Source organism: Pelophylax lessonae, assembly GCF_965119305.1.
Source record: "Pelophylax lessonae genome assembly, chromosome: 2".
Classification (NCBI taxonomy): domain Eukaryota; kingdom Metazoa; phylum Chordata; class Amphibia; order Anura; family Ranidae; genus Pelophylax; species Pelophylax lessonae.
The window spans coordinates 77,286,020-77,305,081 of record NC_138769.1 but is presented as its reverse complement, the minus strand read 5'-3'; the positions used below and the strand labels follow the sequence as shown (position 1 = coordinate 77,305,081).

The window sequence follows — 19,062 nt, the reverse complement described above, 5'->3', positions numbered from 1 at the left end:
TAAAAAGGGGGGGGTTTTACCACTGCAGTGAGCATGAGGCCTAAGGATGAGAACACAAGACAGGATATTGCTGCCAGAAACATGTATAAAAGCATGTGTGTGGTCATACCTCCATTGTGTGAAGAGAGCCTTACCTTTCCTCGAGCAAGCAACGCACTTTGCAGGCTATGGAGGCATTCATAAACTTAAATACTTTCTCATCAGCGCTCACAACCAAAATGAATGATGTGAGTACTTACCTATCCATGTATAGACATGGTGGAAACTCTAGCTTGTTGTGGATTTTCTCAGGCCTTCCCAAAGCTTGATTAAACTCAAACCTGGACAGCTCAAATGTCAGTACAGGTGGAAGTTCTGTGAACCAGTGCTGTCACAAATTAAGCATAAAAATAATACATTTTACTTCAACCTATAGTAAATAAAAATGTGTGCACATTACCTATACACAAGAAAATCTGACTGCTCCTTTCGGAATCATATTTTGCAAGAAAGTCAATATCAGTTAGATGCCTTTATATTCTTAAGGGAATTAATTTTTTTTTTTCCCAGGTAATTTTTTTATTTAAGATTGAATTTATAAGCAACGCCAACTTCATAAAAATAATGCTATCACCGTGGTAATGTTTCTACTGTATGGTTTGCAATTTTATCTATGCAAGGTGACAGCAGGGTCTGCTTCCTTCTTTGCAGCGCCACACAGTAATTCTGGGTTACTGCTCTGTTATGGTGCATATATATTAACCTGGTGACCTATTAATGCTCTCCCTATGTAGATGATATCCTACCGTAACAATTATTAAGCAAAGAGTTCTGAAAACAAATTAAATATAGAGCATCTTCTAATTGTTACTCTTCCAATCTCCATATTCAATACAGAAGTTATGTATTAGGTGAGCAAACATTCAGAAATTAAAAAAAAAAAAAAGCAAAAATTACTTCCAAGGTAAAACACTGCAAAACCTGTAACATAAGTATGCTCGAAATACAAGAACAAAAACCATAAAAAAAGCACCCATATATGGATACATGTGGCCAACTGCACCACTTGGATGTGATGGGTGTATTTTCAGGTTTTTAGATTGCTTATATTTCTACGTTGTGATCCTGCCACTAACATGCTTCCTGTCCTAGGCAGCCTTGTCCCCTTAGGACAGGAAGTGTTTTGAGGATTAAAAGACACTCCTCCCTCATTTTCATAACTTAGGGGGAGGTGTTCTGTAATCCACACAGAGTACTCCGCAAGTGCTGATATGGTTGAGAAGTGCAAAAGCCTTCACGGAGAAATATGTATTAATATCCCCTAGGCATAGGAAACATTCTACACAACCCCAAGGAAAGCAATTAAAGGGAAATAAAAAACCTGCTTTCCTGAAACTAGATTTTTTTTTTTTTAATTCTGACAGTAACAAAGTTGCACAATGTAAATTCAAGTTAAGGAAAGAAATTGCTATGAAAGACTGTTTATTGACCTCAGCATAATGCTGGCCACACACATGGCTTAGTCCTGGTCCCTTCAACAACTTCTTAATGGTTTTTCTGTATATACATTTGAAGGTTTCTGCTATCAAAAAGCTGAGTTTGAAGTTGGTGCGAATGGGTAGCAGAAAGATTAATATAAAGTGCTAACACAGTACAAGTGCTGGGCGATGGCATGACACTTTTTTTTATAACATGGGATGCTGTTGTGTTGCAGTTTGATACAGCAGGATTGCCAAGCAAAGGCCTCATTGAGCTCCTGTCTGTATTCAACCACCAGGCTCCACATACATCTCACACATTCCAAGTTAGAAGGTCCCAGTGCATTTCTGGAATGCAAGACATTTGTATATGAGGGACTCTATAGTTTCTTAAAGAAGCAAAAAAAAAATATATTGTTGGGTGTAAGTGATCTCTATTTTTAGACACCGTACCAAATTTGTAGAGGCAGATTTGCCGACAGCCTAAGAATTTACTGCTGTTCAGGGGCTCTGGGGTTTAAACAAAATGGCAGCCTCCAGCAAGACAAAACAGGAACAATGCTGGAGGCAATTTACCGCACACACAAATTTTGGTAGCATAATTATTTATGTGGAATGTATGTTCCTTTCTAAAGAATAATTTTTTTTTTTATCAAGTTATGGTTAAAGTTCCACTTTAAGATACATTTTGTGGATTTGGAGGGTGCATACAAACTGTCTGCAATCCAAGTATAAATAACTAATTCTCCAGTATTTCTCACCTCTTGACCAGACTTGCTTGAGTTCTCTGAATGTAATGACTCAATCTCTCCCTCTATCATGGCAGCCTCTAGACATTCATGCAAGTCTTTGAATCCATTCACCTGGAGAGGATACTGCCCAAACATCTCCGTGTTTTCAAATTTCTTTCCTTAGCGAGAGAATCAAACATTAACAAGGACAGGAAATAAGAGTGTACACACTTGTCAACTGGTCCTCAAAATATCTTCTTAAAACTAATAAAAATAAGTTGTCCCTTATAGTCAGGGAAATTCTCATTTATCTGTCCCTGAAAGATGCCCATTGCAACCTGAAGCTGAATGCTAGAGACAACAGAGGGTTCATCATTCAGATTTGTGATAAATGAAATAGACAGATAAACAAGCTGCCCATGTCCTTGTTAGCAAAGAAAAAAGCTTTTGCCTGTAAACATCTTTTGTAGCTGAGGACAAGGCTTTTCTATGTGACATCAGTTCCATAATATCTGAGGAATGCCAAGTACCCTTGTCACTGGCAATTCTCCATGAAGGGTTCCGGAAGCAGCCAACCCTCACCCCCCAGGAAGAAAGAACTACAATGTAATACTGTCTCTTAATCAAGTGATCTCCCTCCTATTCAAAAATCAGGATAAAAATAAGTAAAAATAGCCAACATGCCCTCAGCTAAGAAATCCTTGGGGTCCTCTGACCACTCAAACGCCAGATAATGTCAGAGTGGCTCTTCAATGCATCAGGGCTGAGTATAAACACAAATATCTGTATCTCTATGTGGTAGATGCCTGAAATTTGATGGGTTTTAGTGCAGACTTCTGAGAAAAGCAATCTACCGATGACACATACGGTAATTAAGATTGTTAGGGGCGTTCAGCACAGCAGCGATGTATGGAATGCCTTCAGGAGGTAACATTGCAAGGAACCAACATTTGAATGTTTGACTGTCTTAGAAAATCACAGCAGCTGGGAATTGAAATGGAAACGTAACTTGTAATCAAATATGTTTAAAAAATTAATTGTTTAGAAATTATGTTATATGTTTAAAAAATTAATTGTTTAGCAATTATGTTATATTAATGTTTTTAAAAAGTGTTGATTTTTCCTTAAACTGATAGGATTACAGTAATTTAAAATGCAATTGGTTGCTATGCATTACTACACTCTGCATTGCCTTATGCCCTTGACCACTTTGCATTCGCTTGTTCTCCTGACTTTTGCATCTCACACACAAGTCACAAGAGGCTGTAATAGGGTCATGGTTACAGCATAATCAGTCTTCTACAGTATTATGGAGGCTGGTTGTTAAAGTTAAAAGTCAGGTGACAAATATGTGGCAGCTCAGCTGAAGTACTGCACTAAGTAAGGAACACTTTCTAATAAACCTTAAACCGTCCTCCTAAAGTGGCCCGTCATATTTTATATCTTCAGAAACACATTTCAGGAGCATCAATCTGCTGGGTCCCCCGTAACCTTCATAGGTTCCTCCTGCTGACATCTAAATCACTGCACGGGGAGGACCAGGTTAGACAAAGGAGAAGGACACTCCTGGTGGTATTGGTTTCCCAGCAGACTGGGGAACAACCCTACTGGAATAGATAATTTAGCAGCTCCAGCAGCATACAGGTAAAAATGTACACTCTTCCTTTACAGGGTATATGTTTCTGCATGTTTAAAATATATTGCGGGGTCACTTTATGACGACAACATTCCTATCATGAACCCTGAGCAGCTCCTTACACATGCATCCATGCAATTTAGGAAAGCCCATGTATCATTGTGACCCGTACAACTGCAAAATCAGCAGTCAGATCATCCTTAAATAATTCTACTGGGAAATTCCACTATGGCAGCCAGTGACCCAATGAAAAAAAAAAAAAAACTGCTGTCAAAACTAGTCGACACCACAGACATCAAACCACATGTATCTGAAACTATGGGCTTTATTAAAATTTTACACACCCTGATCAGCCATTACATTCTCTCCACTGACATATAAAGTGAATGACAGATTATCTTATTACAATGACAACTGAAAGTTGGTGGGATAAATTAGGCAGCAAGTGAATATGTTGTCCCTGAAGTTGATGTGTTGAAAGTAGAAAAACATGTGCAAGTGTAAGGGTTTGAGTGACTGACAAGGGCCAAATTGTAATAGCTTAACAACTGGGCCAGATCATCTCCAAACTGCAGCTCTTATGCAATGTTCCCGGTTTGCAGTGATCCAGATCTACCAAAAGCGGTCCAAGGAAGGAAAACCAGTGACAGGGTCATGGGCAGCTAAGACTCAGACTGTTCCAGACTGTCTGTCTCAGCTGTGGTCCTTCGGCGTATTATCTGGCTGAAGCATGCCAATATCTTCTATGCAGGATGTGGAAACCTTACAAGCGGACCTGAACAAAATAACGGGGAGGGCAACTACATGGCTGATGAGGTTTAATGTTGAAAAATATAAAGTAATGCACTTGGGGGCCAGAAACCAGAAAGCAAGCTACTCAATAGGGGGGGAACCTCTGGGGGAGTCTAGGATGGAAAAAGACTTGGGGGTACTGGTAGACAACAGACTTGGCAGTGGCATGCAATGCCAAGCAGCTGCAAGCAAAGCCAACAGAATACTGGGATGTATAAAAAAGGGGATTCACTCCAGAAATAAAGAGATTATTCTCCCGCTCTACAAGACTCTGGTCCGGCCACATCTGGAGTATGCTGTACAGTTCTGGGCACCGGTCATCAGGAAGGATGTGCTGGAATTGGAAAGAGTCCAGAGAAGGGCAACAAAAATAATTAGAGGAATGGAGGACATCAGTTATGAGGAAAGACTACATGCACTGAACCTATTCTCTCTGGAGAAGAGACGATTGAGGGGGGATATGATATCAATGTACAAATACTGTACTGGCGACCCTAGCATAAGGAACTAACTATTCAGAGTAAGGAAATACAATAAGACACGTGGCCACTCACTAAAACTAGAGGAAAGGCGGTTTAACCTTAAAATGCGTAAGGGGTTCTTCACTGTAAGAGCGGTAAGGATGTGGAATTCTCTTCCACAAGCAGTCGTATCAGCAGGGAGCATTGATAGTTTCAAAAAACTATTAGATGGGCACCTTAGAGATCACAACATACAGGGGTATACAATGTACGGTTAAAAGCAAACACACACACACATCATAGGTTGAACTGGATGGACTGATGTCTTTTTTCAACCTCACTAACTATGTAACTCACTTATTGCAGGTCAGGAGCGAAGGCTTGCCCATGTAGTCCCATTCGCAGACTTGACAGGGTGCCCCTGCTGACCAGTATCCACAGTGAACATCAGAATTGTACCACAGAGCAATGGAAGGTGTTGGCCTGGTCTGATGAACCAGGTTTCCTTTTACAACATGTGGATGGCTGGGCGCGTGTGCATTGCTTACCTGGGGAAGAGATGGCACCAAGATGCACTATGGGAGGTCTGATCCGTGAAGACTCTACCTCACAACTTTACAGGACTGAAAGGATTTGTGCCACTGGCCTGCTTTGGTGCCAGATTTCATAGCATAGCTTCAGATTCTAGTGGAGTCCATGCCTTGACAGTCTGGGCTGTTTTGGCAACAAAAGGGGAACCTCCTCAATATTCAGAATTAGGCGAAGGGTCATAATGTTATGGCTGATTGTTGTGAGTGTGCATGCATACGCACACTATATATATATATATATATATATATATATATATATATATATATATATATATATATATATATATATATATAGCAAAATGTTTTGAACACCTGACTGAGACCTATATAAGGTTGTTTGACATTCCACACCACGGACATAAATATAGAGAAATACTGATAAGGGACTAGGCTTCACACAGTCCATTTTCCCAAATGTAGAAATTAATCAGATGAGAAGTGAACATTATTCAGCATTTCACTCTCTGTAAGTGAGTGGATAGAGTTTTGTTTTCTCCTGAAAAATCAATTTAGGCATCAAGCAGAGCATACAAGTACAACCTCCCAATCAGTTCACAGTTTGAAATAGATGTTTAAAACCTGAAAGGATTATATTCTGAAGCCATTCTATAGGTTCTTTTGCAGGTTTCGCAGGTTTCTACTCTGAACACAATGTTTTTGCAAATTTTTCCATGAAGTATATAAAATGACCAACCTTCATGGACACCCGCTGCCAGGAATCGCCCATAGAACAGCTCCACCATTGGGTTCTTTGGCTTTTCTCCATCCCTGGAGAAAAATAAAATTACAAAAATGTTGCACTTCATTAAGGAAAATTACATATTGAATCATAGTTTTATATAGGTTTAAAACAAAGAACTGTATAAGCTATGGCAAAGGCACACAGGACATTTGTCTACACAAATCATATTTTAGCTTTCATCATCTAACCTAGTCTGAAATCTTGAAACAAGCTCTCTCACTGGTTCCTATGGGCAATTTAACCCAGCACCTCTTTTTTTTCCAAGAGTGGTTTACACTTCCAATGCACTAAAGTAACATGGAACTCTTCTTAAAAGGCAATATTTACAGATTTAAATATTGCATCACAAATTCACGAAAGGGTATTTTGGAATTAAAAAAAAAAAAAAAAAAATGGTCATGAGAGAAAGACCCATCTAAAGTTAGTTTTCTGGCAATCAAGGCCAACCCTATGGCTTCAATACTTGTAGTCACTAAATCAAAACAAGTATGCAGATAGATATCGGAGATTCCTTTTCTACATATTTTTGGGGTTGGTGACTAGATCTCTAACCTCTTGCTGTAACTGGATCTCTAACCAGGCCAATTTTCAGCTTTCAGTGCTGTCAAACTTTGAATGACAAAATAATTTTTTTTTCACACAAATGGAGCTTTTTTTGGTGGTATTATATCACCAGTGGGTTTTTTTTTTTTTGCTAAACAAAAAAAAGACCGAACATTTTGAAAAAGAAAAAGTTTGTTATAAAATTTTCCAAACAGGTAATTTTTCTCCTTTCTTGATGTGTGCTGATGAGGCTGCACTGGTGGGCACTGATAGGCTGCACTGATGGGCACTAATAGGTGGAACTGATGGACACTAGTAGGTGGCAATGATAGGCAGCACTTATGGGTACAGAGGGGATATGATAGAAACTTTTAAATACATAAAGGGAATCAACTCGGTAAAGGAGGAGAGCATATTTAAAAGAAGAAAAACTACCACAAGAGAACACAGTTTTAAATTAGAGGGGCAAAGGTTTAAAAGTAATATGAGGAAGTATTACTTTACTGAGAGAGTAGTGGATGCATGGAATAACCTTCCTGCAGAAGTGGTAGCTGCAAATGCAGTGAAGGAGTTTAAGCATGCATGGGATAGGCATAAAGCTATCCTTCATATAAGATAGGGCCAGGGACTATTCATAGGATTCAGATATATTGGGCAGACTAGATGGGCCAAATGGTTCTTATCTGCCGACACATTCTATGTTTCTATGTACTGGTAGGTGGCACTGGTGGACACTAATTAGCAATACCACTGTTACCAATGTCGCTCTTTCAGAAGCCGGTAATCTACTGTATTCTTTTCTCCTCATGCTGTCAGAGAGAGGGGAAAAAAAAAGCAGATGACCAGCTTCTGTTTACATCATGTGATCAGCTAATTACGTGGTTAAGGGCCATGATCGGCCCTATACTCCGATCTGTGATCAGCCGAGTCCCAAGGACTCGGGGACCACAGGGCATGTGGGCAGCAGGAGCACAGGAGAATGTCCATGTACGCCCTCCCAGCATGCAGCGATCTTTCGGCTATTGCACGGGCGCCAAGTGGTTAAACAAAAAATGACTTAGGGGCCTATGTACATTCATGGCCAAAAATATTGGCACCCCTGCATTTCTGTCCGACAATGCACCACTTCACCCAGAAAATTGTTGCAATTACAAATGTTTAGGCATTCTCTTGTTTATTTCCTTTGCTTGAAATGGTAGGACACAAAAAAAGTGGAGAAACAAAAAACCAAATGACATTACACGCAAACAATTATTGGCACCTTCCCAAAATTGTAACAAACAATTGCATTCCAAAGTTTGATGCTGCTTTTATTTGTAATTAAACTCACCTGTAGCAACAGGTGATGACAATAGAGTAAACCAGTTAAAATGGTAAAACATTGAGTCAACCCTTCTGTTGTGTGTCTTAGTGTACCACACAGGACATGGAGAAGAGAAAAAGAAGCAAAGAATTGTCTGAGGATTTGAGAACTATAAATGTGGAAAAACATGGACAATCTCAAGGTTACAAGTCCATTTCCAGAAATCTTAAAGTTCTTGTGACCATTCTGCGCAAGATTGTCAAGAAGTTTACAGGTGATGGCTAATCTCCCTGGACGTGGACGAAAGAAAAACTGATCAAAGAGATTGCCAAAACTTACCTGAGAAAGCCAAAATCCTTTTGGGAGAATGTGCTGCGGACAAAACTAAGTTACAGCTTTATGGTAAAGCCCATCATTCTACTGTTTTCAGAAAAAGAAATGAGCTCTTTAAACAAAAGACCACAGTCCCTACAGTCAAACATGGTGGAGGGCCACTGATGTTTAGGGGTTGCTTTGCTGCTTCAGGCACTAGATATCTTGGCATTATGAAATATAAAGACTATCAAAGAATTCTGGGGTGCAATGTAGGGCCAAGTGGCAGAAAATTCCAGTGGAGAGGTGTAAAACGCACGGACAGTCGCAGAAAGCAATTGTTTCGAGTTAGGCGGTGTGCTAACAATAAATTGAGGGTGCCAATATTTTTGTCCAGTTCATTTTTGGAGTTTTGTGTGTAATGTGTCAGATTTGACTTTTTGTTTCTCCACTTTGTGTCATACCAATACAAATAAAACATAAGAATGCCTAAATATTAGTAATTGGAACAATTTTCTGGGCGAAGTGGTGCATTATCTGACAGAAGTGCAGAGGTGTCAATATTTTTGGCAGAGAGCTGACAAAGCTATCCACTGGACAGCAGATTTTTTTCTCCACATTGCTCCTTTTACGAGAAAGCACTGCAGAGACCTCTAATTGGAGGAAAGGCCGGTCACACAACCAGGCTCTCTTGTTTTTTTTTTCTTTGAATCCATATGAATAATGCTCCACTTGCTTTTGCAAAGCAGGTAGAGCATAATGGACAATACTGTGCTTTTCTAATTTGTCTTTTTTTTTTTAATTAAAGCAAAGGCATGGATACCATAAGGCCAAACGTATACTTCATAACTGGGGCCCTATGTGGGGAATGTCTAAAAATGTTTAGTACTGTCTGACACAATCACTGATAGTGACAGTGAAGTACTGTGCTTGCTGTGAGAAGCAAAGTAAAAGCTTTCCAACCACCACAAAGTCGATGTGAGAGTTCTTGAATAACCTTCTCTATGGAGAGCAGAGTAAATGCTTTCACATGTTACTGCTGCTTCATTATCCCTTTCACCTCCAGTGTAATGTGCATGTCGCTGAGCTCTTCAATTGTCAGGAAATGTTTGCAGCCCAAGGGCAACGCCATGATCTTTATGGAATTGCTAAACAGTGAAAGAGCCAATTATAACAACAAAAAGTGATCGCTCGCAGAGCTGAATCCACACTAACCTCCACGGAGCAGAGCGAAGCCTCCAAATATTCAAAGGAAGGAAGTGACAGATGTGTATGGGCTGTTTCTCTGTCACAGCCACAAGTGCGACTATTTGCTGCAAAACGGGGGACTCCCTTCTATTCTCTGCATGCTGTCAGTGTTCTTGGAAAACACAGATGTTACAAGCCAGAACCTGGAACCTTTTCATATAAGGTGCAGCTGCAATTATCAGCAAGCTAGGCCAGTAAGCCATTACCACAGCCGGCTGGGACAAGGGGCTGGAAGCTATAGATTGCTTTGAGTTTTCTTCTAAGCTCATTAAAGTAACAAATGTAAACCCTACCTCAATGACATTTAGCTTGCATCAAGCACTGTGTATCATAAAGACTTGACATACTATTCTTTCAACTGAAGTTTATTTAATCTGTCCAAGTGTACACATATGCAACCATAAAAAGGAAAAAAAAATTGGCACAGTAAGTTCAACAGTGCAATTTTAATCTTTTGTCCCAGTACAAGTGTATACATTTCTGAACAATCATTTAGTGCTATGCAGACCAGAATCCCAAAACCAGTTTGAATATAAAGGGTACTTCTCAAAGCAAAAGTAGAACCATAGTAAAACAACAATAGCCATGACTATGATTTCAAAGGACCAATCCAGGTGGGTGACATGAAAGAAGAAGTGGCTATATACCCTCTGGTTCGCCAGTTGTAATAAATAGAATGTATACGCCAATCTGTCAATATCAAAGCCTACATCGTAGGACCGAATAGAGAGTGAGGAATGGAACGCTGTGGGTGGTCTTGTACAAGGTCTTCATAGGCTGCCACGTTTCCTGGAAGGCCTAAAGTGTGTGTTCAATGATGTATTAACAATGCGTTCATTAATGTAAATTTCAGACAGCTTGGTAAAGACCACTGCACTAGATGAATCTGTTTTACGTCACGGTTTAGCGAATAGGGGGAGGGGGTAGCACCATTCATACGGTACCAAAAAGAGAAGGCCACCAGACAATCCCTCAATATATGCTTATAGGTGACACTGCCTGGGCAATTTCTGTAGCAGTTAAGATGGAACATTTCTATTCAGCTTAACTGGGGTATACTACCACCTAATTAGTAGCTTATACTGTATGCCCCCTCCTTTATATTTACATTCTGTAAAATCCCAGCTGTTTCAAAGTTTTAATTCCAAGTTGTACATTTTGCGATTGGAACCAACTCCTCCCATATGGTTACAAAAACAGGTGGGTCTTGATTTGACCAACTCTGCATATATGACTAGAGGGAGGAAATGAGACCCCCATACACTAAGACAGGGGTGTCCAACCTGCAGACCAGGGGCTGCATTCGGCCCAAGATGGCTATGAATGTGGCCCAAAACAAAATAGTAAACTTACTTAAAAAAGGTTGACTTTTTGTAAAAATGCATTTACACTTTGTGAAGACATGAAGCGGAACAACAATTTGACAGCGTCTCTTTACTGGAATTTTAGAACTTTTACCTTCCCAAAGGAAAATCCCCTACTCTTCACAACCTGGCCTTATTCAGGTCATCAGTTGCGAGCAACATCTATATTTGTGAGCGACTATTTTTAAGGATGAAGCACATGAAGAGCAAAATTAGAACCAAAATATCTAATGAGCACCTTGAGAATTGCTACTTCATCTATCGAACCAGATATTGTTGGTTAGTTTATCAAAAACTGTGTCACATTTAGCACTAGTTTTATGTTGCATTCTTTTACTTTTATAATAAAAAAATATTACAAAAAAAAATGTGATGTTTTATTATGTAGATAGGTACGTCATCTCTACCAGTGATTGTTAACTTGTGATCTGCTATACTTTTTCTGTTCATCAGCTATCCTTTTTGTTAGTTTAATTTATGTGTGGCCCAAGACCATTCCTCTTCTTCAAACGTGCCCAAGGAGGTCAATAAGTTGGACACCCACGCCCTAGGAGAAGCCTGACAGTCTCAAATCGGAGGCAACAAATTTCCCAGAAAGTGGAAAGAAAGATAAAGTTTTAGTTGATAGTGCTTAAACATGTCCTCTATGGCCACCCCACCGCAATATCACAGCAAGGGGAAATGTATCATTTTCCCAACTTGCCAAAGATCTGTGATACAGGAACGTTTTAAGATTTGATATAGGTTTAAAATAAAATACTTGTTTTGTTCCTTAATGTTTGACCCTGTTCTTGCATCTCAGTGCATTTGTTCTTCAGCAGCAAATAATTGTTTTGCGCCCTTTAACCAATAACAACAACAGTGGACCATACAAAGTCGGTCAGTGCAGCTTCTTGTAACCTCCAGCAGGGGCACATGTGAAAGGGTGACAATGCAGAGCCATGACAGTTGTCACGCCAGACAAGAAATGTCTGAACAAGGACCCTTATGATGTTAGGATTACCAGGTATTATTTAATGAGAGGTGCAGACTTGAAAAGTCTGAAAACAGTTTTTGAAATGTCACGCACTTAAGAGATTTTAGTGACTGGGCTTAGGTCTAGTTTATCTCCTACTATTCAGCAATACCAACATGTGGGATCAGTACATTAACGCTTCAGGAAATGGAAACGGATTGATTGCCACTGATAAGCAGACCTCATTTTATCCACAACAGCAGCTAGTAATATCAGTAACTGAACCCAAATGGTCTGTTTAGGCACACTTTGAACTGCATTTAAGCGCATGGAACATTCTGTACCATTGTTTACACCTATGTAATTTAGGGTGGTTCATTTTAAAATATCCTGGTTCCTCAATACAACCTTAATTCCCCAAAAAAATACATTAGTCAGGTTGCCAAAAAATGGGATTTTTGACTTACCGTAAAATCTATTTCTCTGATGTTTATTGACATACACAGCTCCTGATCTTCTAAATCATTGGTTATACTGCCTCCCTACTGGAGTAGGGCACTAGGTAGAAAAAAGTCTGGCTCCGCCTATGGGCAGTCCCAGGGGGTATACTCCCTATCTCTGCTATAGGTACTCAGTTTTGTTACAAGCAGTGTCATAAGAAATACAACTCCACAGAGGGGTTGGTGCTGTGTCCGTCAATGATCAGAGAAATGGATTTTACAGTAAGTCAAAAATCCTAATTTCTCTTTCGTTCATTGACGGACACAGCTCCTCCTGATCTTCTTAACCATTGGGACATCCTAAAGCAGTGTTAAAACATGAGGGGTGAGAACAGAGAAAAATAAATTCCGAAGGCTAACTATAGCCAACCAGGTAAACAGGAGCTCAACCAAAACAACTGCAGCTCACCTGAAAAAACAAACACCCTCAAAGAGGACCAGGTCCTCTAAACAGCAGCTTGCAAAACCTTGCAGCCAAAAGGAAGCATCTGCATGTGCCAACACATCCACTTTATGGAACTTTGTGAAAGTGTGCACTGACGACCAGATGCATGCCTTGCAAACCTGCATCACTGAGGCCTGATGACCGAAGGCCCAGGAGGCACTGATCGCTTGAGTAAAGTGTACCTTGACAGGGGAAGGAGGAACCTGACCCCTGATGGAATAGGCCTGAATCACCATCTGTCTGATCCATTTGGAAATGGTCCCAGAGGAAACAGACAACCCTTTCTGAGGCCCATCCGTGAGCACAAATAGTGAGTGACTTCCTAAAAGCCTCTGTAGCTGCCAGGAACATCATAATTGCCCAATCCACATCCAAGACATGCAAAATCAATTTCCTTAGGATATGTTGGCCTGGGACACAAAGAAGGCAACACAATGTTTTCATTCAAATTAAAATCAGAGAATCTTTGCAAGGAACGACGGACAGGGGCAAAGAACCACTTTATCTCTGTGAACCAAGAAAGGTGACCGACAGGATAACGCCGCCAATCCAGACATCCTGCACGCAGAGGTGATAGCCACCAAAAAGGCCACCTTTTGGGACAGCTTGAGCAGGGTAATCTCCCGAAGATTCTCAAAAGGAGGCTTCTGGAGGACAGAGCACCAAATTGAGGTCTCAATTCGATAATGGAGACCGCACTGGAGGAGCCAAGTGCCAAACTCCCTGAAGAAAGGTACGCCCCAGGGAGTGTGTGGCCAAGGACCGTTAAAAGAAGGCCGCTAAGGCTGACACCCGGCCTTTGATAGTACTCAAGGCCAGTTTCTACTTAAGCCCTCTAGAAGGAAGGTCAAGAACTGAGCCCCAAAAAGAATGAGGATGAACCCCAAGAAACTCTCACAACACAATGTACTTCTTCCACGCACGATAGTAGATCTTTCTAGAAGTAGATTTCCTAGCTTTTAATAGCGTTGGAATCACCGACTCAGACAAAACTTCTATCCATCAGCACCTGGCGTTCAACAGCCAAGCCGTCAAAGCAAGCGACTGTAAAGTAGGATGGAAGATTGGTCCTTGGGACAACAGATCCTCCCTGAGAGGAAGTTTCCAAGAAACGTGGCGACCAGCCTCACCAGATCGGCATACCATGCCCTGCGAGGCCATTCTGGGGCAACTAAGATGACCGGAATTACTTCTGCCTCGATCGTATGTAGAAGTCTTGGCAGAAGCTTGAGAGGAGGGAAGGCGTATATCCGCCAGAGGATCTCGTGACTGAGCCACAAACCTCTGCACCTTTCTGTTGAGCCGGGACGCCAACAGATCCACCTCGGGGATGCCCCACCAGAGACATACCTGATGAAACGCCTCCGAATGAAGGGACCACTCACTCCCCTTGGTCCAACGCCTGCTGACTGAAGTAATCCACCTGCCAGTTTTCCACCCCGGGAATGTGTACGGCGGAGAGGGCTGGAACGAACCGTTCTGTTCACCTTAGAATGCCGGCTACCTCCAGAGCCACCAGGACACTTCTTGTGCCCCCTGGTAATTGACATAAAGCCACGGCTGTAGCATTATCCGATTGAATGCGCACTGGACATCCCTGAAGACGATTCGTTCAATGTTCCAGGCACAATATGATCGCTCGGAGTTCCAAGAAATTGATCGGTAGTCTGGACTCTTCTAGTGCCCAGAGCCCCTGAGCAGAATTTTTGCCGAGGACGCCTCACCAGCTGAATAGGCTGGCATCCATGGTGACCACTGTCCAATACAAGGGGAGGAAGGAATTGCCCAGCCGAAGCGCCGGAGAACAAAGCCCCCATATCAGGGGCTCTTTCGTTCCCCCGGCTCAGCCAGATCTGAAAGTCCAGAGACTGCGGATTCTTGTCCCATTTGGCCAGACTGTCCCTTTGCAGGGACCTCGTATGGAACTGTGCAGACAGAACAGTCTTGAAGGTAGACACAGGCAGGCCCAGAACCTGCATGCAATTCAGAAAGGAATGACCATCTGCTGGACAGCAGGGGACTAATTGCAGCTTGCAATTTCTGGAGTTTGCACAGAGGAAAGAGCACTCTGGCTAAGTCAGAGTCCAGAGTCAGACCCAGATAGTCCAGTTTTGTGGACGGAACCAGAGCAGACTTCTGAAAAATCAGAATCCAGCCAAACACCCTCAAGCTCGTATGACGATTTCAAGGTTTTCCACCAGAGCAGTAGGAAAATTTGCTCGCAGGAAGAGGTTGTCCAAGTAGCCCAGTACCGATATCCCCTGTTGGCGTAAAAAAGCTAGCACCAGGGCTAATACTTTTGTGAAGACCCGAGGAGCAGAGGGGAGACCAAAGGATAATGCCACAAACTGATAATGCTCCTTTCCCACACCAAAGCGGAGAAAGCTCTGGAGACCTACACATATTGGAATGGGTAAGCGTCCTTGATGTCGATGGAGGCAAGAAAATCCCCTTGATGCCGGGAAGCCACCACGGTGCGAATGGACTCAATTTTGAACTTCTGCCCTTTAAAGTAAAAGTAAAACCCCCTCAAAAAGCCTGTAAGCGGACCAGGAACAGGCGCACATTGGAAGAACCATATCTGAGGGTAACAAAACTATCTTGTAGCTGGACCGAAGAACCTCGTTGACCCACTTGTTCTTGTACCAGGGGGGTCCACGAGGTCCGGGATGCAGTAAAGACATCCTCCACCACAGATACGAGTGGAGGGCGCACCTTGGTGAAGGGGGCCTTGTCTGAAGGTCTGGATAAGCCCGCACTTAACTTGCCGGACCAAGTTCGCTTGGATCCTCCAGAGGAGGCCCCCAAGGGCTCTGATCCCATGTCAGTCGACCCTGAGGGACAAAACCGGAATCTTATGAGCAGAGAAGAAGGGCTATGTTTAGGATGAGGGTCCTTGCCCTTAGTAGCCTGCGGAAGAAAAGTACTCTTCCCCCCTGTGAGACCTTTAATGATGTCATCCAGGGTAGCACCAAACAGGCAATCTCATTGAAAGGAAAGATCAGTCAAGGCCTTTTTTTTTTTTTTTTTTTTAAGAGTCTGATCTGCACACCAGCATTTGAGCCAAAAGACACGCCGAAGGACCACGGTCCAAAAGAGAGCTGACACACTAGGGGAGCCGCATCCTAAGAGGCATCACAGATAAACTGCAGCCCCTGGACCAGCTGGTCCGCCAGCTCAGCAAAGAGAAGGAGGAGCTACTTCCCCCTCCAGGTCATGGCGCAAAAGCCTAGCCCATTCGGACAGTCTGCGACACTAGGGCAATGGTGATATCGGCCTCAGTGCCGAACCTGCCAGGGTGTACATAATGCGGGCCAACAGCCTCTGCCTTCCTGTCAGCCGGGTCCTTTAAAACCAGGGATTCTTCAACCGGAATCATTGTTGCATTGTTTAATCTGGAAACCACTGTCCACCACCAGTGGAACAGTTCACTTCTTAAGGGACTTCTCATAGGGGTATTGCCTAGCAAATTGCTTAGGAAGCCCAAGGGGACTCTTTGGTTGTCGCCACTCTTTAGTGACAATTCTGTCAAAATAGGAGGGGAAAGGGAACACCTCTCATGAGCGCCAAAAGGAACCTGCATCCTTTATCATTAAAGGTCTCACGCACAGATACAATCAGTGCATCCACCAGCGCCTTTTCGTACGCGGTTGCAGAAGAGGAGGAATCCTCCTCACTATCTGAGGATTCAGGACACGTGGTCGCAGACACAGCAGGGTGACCCACATCTGCAGCGGCCGAATCAGATTAAGGATCTAATGAGACAGATGAAGCAGGGGAAGACGGGGGCGCTTTTTGCCAGCCCGTTGCCCGAAAACCACCTCCAGCCAGGAAACAAAGGACTCCAGAACCGCCGTCAGTGCAACGATGGATGGGTCCCGGAGAGCCCCGCAGCCTCAGAGAGGGGATCAGGTGTGCTCCAAAGAGATGTGCACCAAAGAGTCCATGAGCCACCAGGGGGACCCCACAAAAAAGTGTAAAACACTGCTAACGGACACCCCCACCACTCTGGCAGCACCACTCAGTCACCAGTAACAGAGCACCTAATCGATCCTTAGAGTGAGAGGACCCCACCAGACTCACTACCCAGCAGAAACCAGGCACCGCAGCCACCAGGAGAATCTGCACTGTACGTGCAGTGAACAGGAAAATAAATGATCCAGTAGTCAGCACCAGCGGATGAGAAGGGGATCCCGCCACCCAGAGTCATGCCTGCTGCTATTTTCAATGGCAGACCACCGCAAAATGGCCACCAGACAACACAAACATGTCTGCCGTGCATTGAGCACACAGGCTATAAGAAAATGGCGGCCCGTGCAGCATCAGGAGGGAACCCTTGGCCTCAGAAAATGGCAAAGGCAGGAAGGGGGGCCCTGGCAGAAGCCCCTACCAGGTACAGTGCCCCCCCCCCCCCCCATGGGGGGCTGTTGGCCAGAAGGAGCGCTGCAACTCGGGCCAAAACCCAGTCGTATGAGACCTCGCCGGCGTTTAACTCACAGGCCAGCCCCGATCCAGTGCACCACCAATTCCAAAAATGTTGGGACAGGACTAGGTTTACCACATTGTAGCATCTGTAAAGGTCTGGGAACTGAAGACCAGTTTCTAGAATCGTGGGAAATGACTGTTGTCCCTTTCTTGCATGCTGCTCTAAAATCTGGATATATCTTTCAGCATCAATGGTGCCTTTCCAGATGTGCAAGTTGCCTATTCCATAAGCACTAATGCACCTTCATATCATCAGAGATGTAGGCTCTTAAACTGAGCATTGATAACAAGCTGGATGGTCCCTGTCCTCTTTGGTCCGAAGGACACAGCGACCATGGTTGCCAAAAAGAAAGTAAAATTTTAATTCATCTGATCCCTGAACAGTTTTCCACTTTGCAACAGACCATTTTAAATGAGCTTTGGCCCAGAGAAGACGGTGGCATTTCTGGATGTTCTCTCATGATTCTCAAGTTCAGATAACACTTCTTTGCCTTGCTTTACCTTGCATTTGGTGATGGCATGGCAACCTCTGTCCACAGACCGTGATTTCTGGAAGTATTCCTAAGCACATGCAGTGATGCCAATCACAGAATCACACCTCTTTAATGCAGTGCCATCTGAGGGCCAGATTCTCAAAATCTTTCGAAATGATGTACTCTAGAAGATGATATTTTTAGAATCTTTGCAATTTTACATTAAAAACATTATGAAATTGTTCCATAATTTTTATATGCACAGATTAGTAAACTTCAGCCCATCTTTACTTCTAAGACACGGACTTTCCAAGATGCACTTCTCATACTCAATCATGTACTGACCTGCTGCCAATTAAACAAATTAGTTGCAAAATGTTCTTCTAGCTCTCCTTTGTTAGTACACCTTACTTTGCCAGCTTTTTGTTGCCCTGTCAACTTTGAGATGTGTTGCTGCATTGATTTCAAAATTACCTTATTTTTTTCTTAAAATTGTACATTTTCTCAGTTGAAATATTTGATATGTTTTCTATTTTTTATTGCAAATAAAATATAGGTTTATAAGATTTGTAAATCTATTTTTATGTAGATTTTACACAATGTCCCAACTTTTTTTTGAATTGGGGTTGTAGAAGCAAAAATCTTTGTGAATTGAACAAAAATGTAATTTATTGCAGCTTACAAGTGTTCAGTTACAGAGGCAGCATTTGTTTTCTTTTCATGCTTTTTGCCCCTTTTTTTTTTACCTGGCAATTGTGCGAGTAACATACATCTTGTACTTCGGTACGGACACTCACTCCATTGAATTCTTGGAGGGAGCCATGGTTGTCACCCTACGACAGGACTAAAATAACCTCTTCTCCATCTCCATTTCATAAAAAGGAGGGTGGGGGGGGGGGGGGGATTGTGAAAAACTTGTTAAAACTGTTCTTAGCCTGGAATTTTTAAAAAATAATGCAGCCACCACATCTAAGGACTGGCAAGCTGCAACAAAATAAAGAGACCCTGTTGCCAGAGCATTTATT

General features: G+C 42.5%; 1 protein-coding gene and 1 long non-coding RNA gene across 4 annotated transcripts in view; one reads left to right on the top strand and one right to left on the bottom strand.

Moving 5' to 3' along the window:
• Positions 1-19,062, top strand: part of LOC309545470 — a 1,154,934-nt gene that overhangs the window by 297,161 nt on the left and 838,711 nt on the right. The gene's annotated exons all lie outside the window — the stretch shown is intronic.
• The window catches only part of USP25 (ubiquitin specific peptidase 25), a 226,137-nt gene that overhangs the window by 90,130 nt on the left and 116,945 nt on the right, over positions 1-19,062 (bottom strand). For all 3 annotated transcript variants that reach the window (XM_082245201.1, XM_082245200.1, XM_082245202.1), the window contains exons 9-11: positions 6,362-6,435; positions 2,219-2,367; positions 240-367 (exon numbers count right to left, since the gene is read on the bottom strand). In XM_082245201.1, coding sequence (XP_082101327.1) covers positions 240-367; positions 2,219-2,367; positions 6,362-6,435 — 351 coding nt within the window. The remainder of the gene's footprint in view (positions 1-239; positions 368-2,218; positions 2,368-6,361; positions 6,436-19,062) is intronic.